Source organism: Brachyistius frenatus, unplaced genomic scaffold (genome assembly GCF_029030835.1).
Source record: "Brachyistius frenatus isolate BFR_SWC_R1_liver_20210118 unplaced genomic scaffold, ASM2903083v1 Contig_66, whole genome shotgun sequence".
Lineage (NCBI taxonomy): Eukaryota > Metazoa > Chordata > Actinopteri > Embiotocidae > Brachyistius > Brachyistius frenatus.
The window spans coordinates 978358-987627 of NW_027210665.1; the positions used below are offsets into that span (position 1 = coordinate 978358).

The window sequence follows — 9270 nt, forward strand, 5'->3', positions numbered from 1 at the left end:
GGGCTTCCAGAAGCTATCTTTGGAGTTGGCCATAATTTATTTATTAACAACATGCCCGAGACACACACGTGGTCATGGCTGCAATTGTTTTGTGATTTTTTTTTTTTTTTAATTCCTGATAAAAAAAAATATAAATATTACATCGACTCACTGAGCAAGTAAAATTAACATGATTGGCATCAGGAAGCAAGGAAACAATCACCTTAAATTGATACACTTTTTTTTATTTTTTTATTTTATTAGTACTACAACACCTAATGTAAATATGAAACGTCTTAAGCCTTCACCCCAGCTGCTGATTATTAGGTTCATAAATCACTTTCAACAGGGGAGCACGTGCAACAGGGCCCATAACATGTAAAGCTTTCCTCTCTAACATGATGAAAATCAATTAAAAAAAACTTGAATGGAAGAACACCAGCGCTGCTGGTTGAATATTTCGAGTTGTATATGTTTTCAAGACCAGCTCCTTTACAGGTCTCGACAGCCTCGCACATGTAGCTGACATGCTGATTTGTAGTTTGAGGTGAGTTATCACAATTCGACTGGAAAGGTGAATTGAGACATGTCAGTGGTATACACGTACTGCTGTCAACATGGGGTTTTACCGCCATGGCATGATCTGTCACATATGAAGGGAACTTAAAAACAGTGTAAGTGTCTGACAACCTGCAGAAGCAAGATTACAACAACAACAAAATAACGATTACCAGAAAAACATTCAAAATAAAAAAAATACCTGACACCCTTCGCAGGTCCAAGACATTCACCAAAAAAACAACAACAACAACAACAACAAAAAAGACAGCTACAACTAGAACTCAGATTCATTTGTTGAAACAATGTTTATATTAATATTGAAACCACTTAAATTTGTAATCTTTTTTTTTTAACTGGGGTATTTTGAAAAAAAAAATGAACAAGTAAACATTTAAGACACGTCAGTTGTTTTTCCTAACTTCAGCATTCTGGTTTACAGCCTACACTATCCAAAACTCTATTTAATACTTCTTTAAATTTAAGTGCAGAGGTCATTATTTAAATCAACATATGAAGAAAATAAATCATATAATACTCAACAATAACTGGTACTGAGAGTAAAGCTTTAAAACAACATTAACCACAACCGGACGACCATCTATTCTTCTGATGTCTGTTTATTTGATGTATTTACTCCTAATTATATTTTATTTTTTATGTAAAAAATGCATTACCCTCCCACATGTGCGCTCTTGTCATCTTCCATTTTCCTGACAAATCATGTTAAGATGCATGTGTTTTCCGATCTGCTTCTTGTTAACCAAAAAAAAAAAGTCTAAATACTAGATCATTAAACTTTGCGCGCCTGCCTATTTTATACATTTGTCACATCCTTTACATCAGTCTCACATTCACCAGCAGCGGGCTTCCTTTTTTTTTTTTTTTTTTTTTTTTTTTTTGGTGGAAAAAAAAAAAAATCACATCACTGGAAAAAACATTTGGGCATAAAAAAAGGGGGATAAACCAGGCTGCACTTGTCACATAAACTGATATTTTTGTCATCCACACGCACCAGCACCCGTAAACAGAAAGCCACACAAACAGAGCTGCTGGTAACTTTGTGAGTACAACTTTTTGGAGTCAACAGCGATAAAGAGAGTGAGGGGGCGGAACCCTGCTGAGCCCCTGCGCTGAACGACAGCCAATCGCTTCGTTCTCCTAACTGCCAGTCACCGAAATCCGTCCAATACCCGCAGTGCCATTTCTAAACTGTATTCCCCACTGTGTCCTCCAACTGTTGTATGTTCTGCCAATCGCTTGAGGACAGAGTGGGAAAAGGAGCAAGCAGAGTTAGAAGCCGGACAAAAGAACTTATAGACCCCTTATATACATATTTTCCTGATGTTTTAGAGAGCGTGGTGTGGTGAAAAACAATTGCGGTGAGTGCGGATGGACTTGTCAGTGTAGTTATGGAACCCCCTTTAAGCAAGAGGAATCCGGCGATAAGATTAGCGGATTTGGCAGCGACTCAACCCCTTCCTCATCAGAATATGACAGGCTTCCCGGGGCTAGGGGGGCATCACCCTCTCTCCCACCATGCCCACCTCCACCCTGGGGAGCTGGGCAACGACCCCGGAGTGGCACTCACTCCATTTGGACCAGAGCACATGGCACAGACAAATGCTCTCAAACTTAGCCCATCTCAGCACATTCAGAGCCATCCCGAAGCCCAGACCGCGGCATCTTTCACTTCTGCTCAGACCACAGTTGGTTTCCCCGTGGCTCACCCCCACTCAGGCTACTCAAGCAGCAGGGACTTCATCCTCAGGAGAGAACTCTCAGCCTCTGCTATGCATGCACTTGGCGACCAGCATAGTTCCGCCTCCTCCCCTCATCACCATGGCATGTTCATCTCCCCAACAGGTGCTTATGGGCACACGGAAAGTGGGGCCCATTCACTTTTTACTGGACTTCACGACCAGGCGTCCCCAGGTGCCCACCACCATGCCCTCAATGGGCAGATGCGCCTGGGTATACCGGGGGACATCTACGGCAGGCCGGAGCACTTCGGGCACAGGCCAGAGCACTATGGACCGTCTTCTCTCCACAGCTACAACTCCATGAACCTCAATGTGAACATCGCTTCTGCTCCTCACGGAGCCGCGGGAGCGTTTTTGAGATACATGCGGCAGCCCATCAAGCAAGAGCTAATCTGCAAATGGATTGACCAGGAGCAAAGTCAGAAAAAGCCCTGCTCCAAAACTTACAGCACCATGCACGAGCTGGTCAACCACGTCACGGTGGAGCATGTCGGGGGACCGGAGCAGAGCAGCCACGTCTGTTTTTGGGAGGAATGTCCACGGGAAGGAAAAGCTTTCAAAGCGAAGTACAAACTGATAAATCACATCCGAGTTCATACGGGAGAAAAGCCCTTCCCGTGTCCTTTCCCGGGATGTGGAAAAGTGTTCGCTCGATCAGAGAATCTAAAGATTCACAAGAGAACTCACACAGGTCAGTACTTTGTAATTGTCTTAAACTTACATACCAATGTCTGAAAAATATCTCAGAGCACTGTAGTAGTCTATATCCGAGGCGACCTTGTTTTACCATTCACGTTCTAAACGGACAGACTGTGCGTAATTGCGCGCAGAAGCTAAACTTGTATTCAGTAAGGCTTTCGGACAGTAAGCAAAAGTGTTTCATTTCCTTTCTTAAATATAAACTTTTTTTCTTACTTACCCACCGAGACGCCTGCAGTAGGCGTGAAAGGATTAGGGCATATGATTTGTAAAACGTGCTTACGTACGTACAGCACAGCGCTAGAACACGCGTAAATGTAACTGTCCCCAGGCGTAGGACGTTTACGCAAAAGCAGTTTTTATATCGACATGTGTATCACAGGACGCATGGCATTGAAACAGCAAACAGATTTTTTTTTTTTTAGGTTTAGACATTGATTTACAGTTGACTACAAACTATGCACTACTGTCGGTAGAGAGATTAAATCTATCATATCATCCGTCGACCAAAACAACCGCATCATGGTGAAACGTCGGTCAGAGCTCGCCAGTGCTTAAAGTTCAAGACGATGCTTAACTTTCCACCACATTGAATTCTCACAAGTCCTCTTTCTGGGAGCTGTTTTTGTAGTTATTTCGTAGACTGAATGTCGTATTTTAGCCAATAAAGAGTATAATTTTGGCCTTTTGCCAACATCTCACTGAATCATGTAAAATCTCCAGGGAAAAAAAAAAGTAATTTACCAAAAATATAGTTGGCCAGAAAGTCCAAGTTACATCTTCCTGTTGGTTATTAACTTATCATTTGGAAACTATACTCTAATTCGCAATTTTTAACCAGGGCACATTTGGAAAAAAATAATACTATGTTTTAAATATTAGTGTGTGTGTGTGTGTGTGTGTGTGTGTGTGTGTGTGTGTGTGTGTGTGTGTGTGTGTGTGTGTGTGTGTGTGTGTGTGTGTGGCTGTCTGTTAAGAACTATCCACTACGATACATAAACGTGTCCTGGTGGTCTCTTGAGTGCCCCCTTTCCACCCACATACACACATGTAAACCAGAGGGCCTAGAGGCATGTTACACGTGTTCACGCAGGAATACGCATTGGACAAGTGGGTGTGGAGAAGTGGCTCGAGTAGCTGTTTAGTGAATAAGCTCTGGTGAGGAGGAAGCCCCAGTGGAGTGCTGCTACACTGAGCAGTTAATGAGAAATCCCCCCCTTTTTTGTTGTGTTTATTTAAGAGGATGTGTTGACAAGCTGTGGTTCAATAGGTTATATGAGATAGCGAGCATTAGTCATACTGCGATTCGTCTGAAAATGCAAATGTATCTGTTTCATGACTATTTTAAAAAAAAAAGCAGTGACATCATCCCACATGGCACTGATTGCATCTGTTTCTCATTTATTCAAGGAGAGAAACCTTTCAAGTGCGAGTTTGACGGCTGTGACAGAAAATTCGCCAACAGCAGCGACCGGAAGAAGCACTCTCACGTCCACACCAGTGACAAGCCTTACTACTGCAAAGTCCGCGGCTGTGACAAGTCCTACACACACCCGAGCTCGCTGCGGAAACACATGAAGGTGCACTGCAAGTCCCCGCCGCCCCCTTCCACCAACGTCAGCTACATTTCCCCCACAAACCCTCTCGGGGACCCTCTCTCGCCCAATTCTGAACCGCACAGGAACCGCTCGGCGAACCTCTCCCCCCAGGTCACCAATCTCAATGAGTGGTATGTGTGCCAGGGGAGCGGGGGACCCAACCACCTCCACACCCCCTCCAGCGATGTGCCAACGTCAGATTCAGACGACGAGGACTCTTTCAGAAATTCAGATCCAAGGACAATGCTCTGATGTCCTGTTTACAACCACGTGACTGTCAAACTTGTCATCCAGTTGACCCATTAAAGTGTGTAGATCCATGCTGGCCCGTGCGCTTTGGGATATTGTTCAGGTATTTTCGCTGTAGAAAATGCGCTAAACGCAGCAAATCCTCATCCACTGTGGATGTTTCAGTATATTAGGAGGGAATTTCTCTCAGTTGACCCCTGACCTTCACCTAAAGTGGAAACCATAACTGTCAGATGAACAATTTGAAACTACAATTTACAGTGAAAGTTCAAAAATGTGCTTCCTATTCAAAAGAACCCCCCCAAAATAATAATAATAATACAAAATTAAAAAAAAAAAAATCTTAATTTCCTCCAGATTTGACCACAACTTTTCAAAATAAATGTTTTATTTTGTAAAATCGATATGCAGGTTTTAATTAACTGCATTACTTAAGACTCAACTGGTGACATCTTACACATGGCCTCCCATCATCCTCTAGCAGTTAATAACTGGACTGCAATCGATCACTGTCATGTTAGGGACATGTAAGGGGGAAAAGGTACTGCTTATTATCCCACAAGTGGCAACAAATAGTTAATGGCCAAAAACAGCTGGCTATGAGGCTTTTATTATTACTATTAATATGATTTCTTTAACATGTGGTACAAACCAATATGGAAAAATCAAAATGAGGAGGCAAACATCTGAGTGTCTTAAAGGTTCTCATTTACCTTTGCAGATTTATACAATACATGTGTTTGGATGGAATTTTGTAATATTTAAGAACTATTTAAGACTATATTTTATGCAAAACGCAAGCGTAAAGCTTGTTAAAGAGTCCAGTAAGTCCCTCGAGACCCTAAATGTCTACACTGACAGGCTTTGACCCTGTACGATTTGTATATATGTAATTGTACTGATGCTTGTGAATGTTGTGTAGTTTTAATTACAAAAAAAAAAAAATGTTGTTTTGTACATTGTAATTTATTTGCTGGTATCAATGTTGTACTGGAATTACAGAAACGCCAAAGAATAATAATATCAGTTTTGGTGATTTGTAGTACCCTGCTGATGTTTTTCTTTTCTTTTTTTTTTTTTTTCAAATTTATGTTTAACTTTTTTTTTGGTTCACTTTCTGATTTTATTTGTGCTCTGTAACAGAAGAAAACATTTACTTGAATAGGCTGTGTAATGTGAAAAGTCCCTTTCTCGCATGCCTTTTGTAGTGATCTGTCTTTCATATTGAGGTGCATGGTGCCATTGGACATAATGGATAAAAAAAAAAAAGAGAGATGAATCAGCTATGACCCTTGATGTTCAAGATTTAATTTACAATATAAAAGTCATGATAAAAATGAATAAAAAAAAATACCAGGACATATACAGTAAATAATTAACAAGTGTCAAATTATTATGATTTATGAGGGAAATTTGATTGATAACATCATTTGTTTTGGTCATTAGAAAATTTACAAGCTACGAATGGACTGTTAATTCCGAAGGACTCTGGTGATTGAGATTTTTACTCTTTGTACAATGTATTTTAGGAGGCTGTACCTTTCCTGTCAAATAATACATTTTTAATGTGAACTGTAAATAAGAGTCAACAACGCATCAGTGTCAGTCTCAGCTCAAATGGAGAAGTTGAAGTAGCTCTGTTCACTTGCAATGCTGACATTTCAAAAACATATCCAGTGTTCTCAGAAACGGGCCCAACGGGCCAAGGAGGCTGGTAGAAACTAATCACTGAGCTAATGGGAAAACTTAAAGCCCCCTGATGGCGCTAACTCTGAAAGGCGCGACAGCACAAAGCAGCTCAGGCATGAATCATTCATGGGAAAAATAAAAGATAAAAGATATCTGACAATAAGCAAAGCCTTGTATAGAGTGTATAAAACAAGTTCTCCCTCTTATTTCCTCCATTAAAACGCACAATCTCACTTTCAAAGAGTTGCCTGTCCAGTCTATAGAATTAAAATTGACCAACGCCAGTTCTGCACCACTTCAAAGGCTGCAGCTTCTGAGAGGAAGGCTGGCTGCTTTGACAGTCTTCATGGTGCGTTAGGATTTCTATGGCAATTGGGTAGTGAGACGCTCACATTTGAATATGTCCGGCTGGAAAACACTAAATGCCACTAAATGAACCCAAATCAAAGCGTACATAGGACGCACCCTCTCCCGAAATGCGCACAAATACACCGCTGGCAGGTAGATGACACGCAGCACATTTGCCTGATGAGAATTAAACAAAGTCAAAAGAAAATAAGAAAAAAAAAGTCTGTAAGTGACACCTTAAAGAAGAAGATGAAGAGAGTTGGAAATTATTCGGCGCTTCTGCTGCATCGATTGAGACACACCTGGCTCAGGTCAGCCGGGAGGTTTGGGGGGGGGGGGGGGGGACAGTGGAAACAAACTGAGCCAAAACAATCTCAAGTTATTACCCAGATTTTACAGCCCAAGAAAAGAGTTACTTCAGCAGCGCAGTGAATCTGTAATAAAAGGCAACATCTGCAGGTTTGTATCGCAGGACCTTTATCAATTTTACCGCTGCCCTCTCAGGACTTCTAAAAACCACTTTATCTGCTGCCTCATTCAGACTATATACGCACTTGTGGGCCTCCTCTTGTTTTGTGCTCGGACTTTTATAGGGGTAGGGGCCAAAAGGAGTAGCGTGCTGTTGTAGTCCTGTTTGGAAACAAATGCTCCATGAATGTAGCAAAATAAACACGATGAAAAATAACCAGAGACAGTTCCTCCGGCATTAGAAAGGAGGGAGACTTAATAAAAGGAGTGAAGCAGTCACCCTTCAGTGAGAAACGCTTTGAAGTAGAACTTATTATCTGAGAAATACTTTTTGGTTGTCCTAACGACGCTGCTGAATGGGAAAGGCACTCCTTTGTCAGCGATTTGTTCTCCTTTAGTGGGATGTCCGTGGAAATCACTTACATGGGCCACCTTAACATACTGCCTGCAAATCAGTAACTGGCAGAGTCAGACATGCAGACGCCACTTTGGAGAGGACAAAGCGAAAAGTCGCAGTGAGAACGCGGCTGCTTCTCAATTGCGCCCTTTAAAGGGGTTGAACGATAATTTCTCAGACGAGCGTAGAACCAAAACAAACGCCGCCTTGTCAGACTTTACAAGCATTATCCATCCCCTGAATACTGTTGGCACAATGCTCGCGAAGATTGCTTGTGAAGTGATCATTTTGGTCACAAAAGTTAAAGAGTGTCTGCTTTAAAAAAAAAAACACACACACAAAAAAAACCCGCTTTGAACATTTGATCCGAGCACCTGCGCCACAAATGGCACGCATGCTTGGCTCACCTTGACTGCAGAAGAGAAGTGGTTTTGGTCAGAGGAGGGAAAACAGAAAAGAACAAACTAGCGCTCAGATTTTAAACCATAAAAAATAATAATTTGGGTTTAAATTTTTGGATACAGAAAGCAGGTGTTGACAGCACCTCTTCACAACCACAACTCCTCCCTCCCACAAATCACACACACACACACACACAGCAGAAGAGCAGCACCTTGTGACAGCTTTGGCCCGTTTGCGCTCAGCTACAAAATTAAATCACACTTCTCTGGTTCCTGGGTGATAAGAGAAGAATTGAGTGATAAACGGAAGTCAAGACCCCCTGGAAATAAGTAACACAAGTTTCGGTGAATAAATCGTAAACAAAAAAATTGCTTATATTTTGTAATTGAGAAAATATTTGGTATATAGTTATAGCACAATATAATTTGCTCAAATAAAGGCCTTTTTCGAGAGGAGGGAATCACTTTTCTTAGAATAATTAAGAAATTAAGAAACCACATAAGAGTTTGCTCCCATTATCCGCTGTAGAAAAGATAGTTATGATTTAATAACACGATATTATTTGCACACCTTGTTGCAAAGCCAAATATTATTAGGATATTATATTTCGAAAGGATTAGTGTAACTACATTCAGTGTTTCAACACTCCACATTAAAGTGCGTCTTTGCCACAGAATTACACCTGTTTGTCTGCTCAATTCAAATCGTCTCAAAGTGAGAACTCTCGGAGTTTCTATTTTTATGTTCTTACAAAAAAAACAAAAAAAACAACGTAGCTTTAATGGCCACATATTTGCAATCCAGGCACTTTGCCAACTTTTTTTTTTTTTTTTCCAAGCTCCCTACCTGGTTACTTATCTTAAGTTTCATGAGCAAAGTCAGAAAACAAGGCAGCTCAGTTGCTGCTGCTGCTGCAGCTGCAGCTCTCCCGGCCAACTCGAGACTTTCAACTCGACGACTGGAACTGATTTTTTTTTTTTTTTTCAGTGGACGTAAAGCGCCTGCTTTTATTCTGCTTGGTGAACAGTCAGTTTAGGTTTTACAGTTCTGCACGGGACACATCAGCAGCAAGTTACAAACGCGACTTCAAACTTGTGCGTGTTGGAGGAAGACATCTTCC

At 41.3% G+C, this 9270-nt stretch overlaps 1 protein-coding gene across 1 annotated transcript; it reads left to right on the forward strand.

The window, feature by feature from the left end:
• Nucleotides 1–1795: 1795 nt before the first annotated feature.
• Nucleotides 1796–6440, forward strand: zic5 (zic family member 5 (odd-paired homolog, Drosophila)). Its single transcript, XM_069706930.1, has 2 exons — nucleotides 1796–2991; nucleotides 4410–6440. Exons 1-2 carry the CDS (start codon nucleotides 1950–1952, stop codon nucleotides 4847–4849), a joined length of 1482 nt encoding a protein of 493 aa, XP_069563031.1. The 5' UTR covers nucleotides 1796–1949; the 3' UTR covers nucleotides 4850–6440.
• Nucleotides 6441–9270: the final 2830 nt, after the last annotated feature.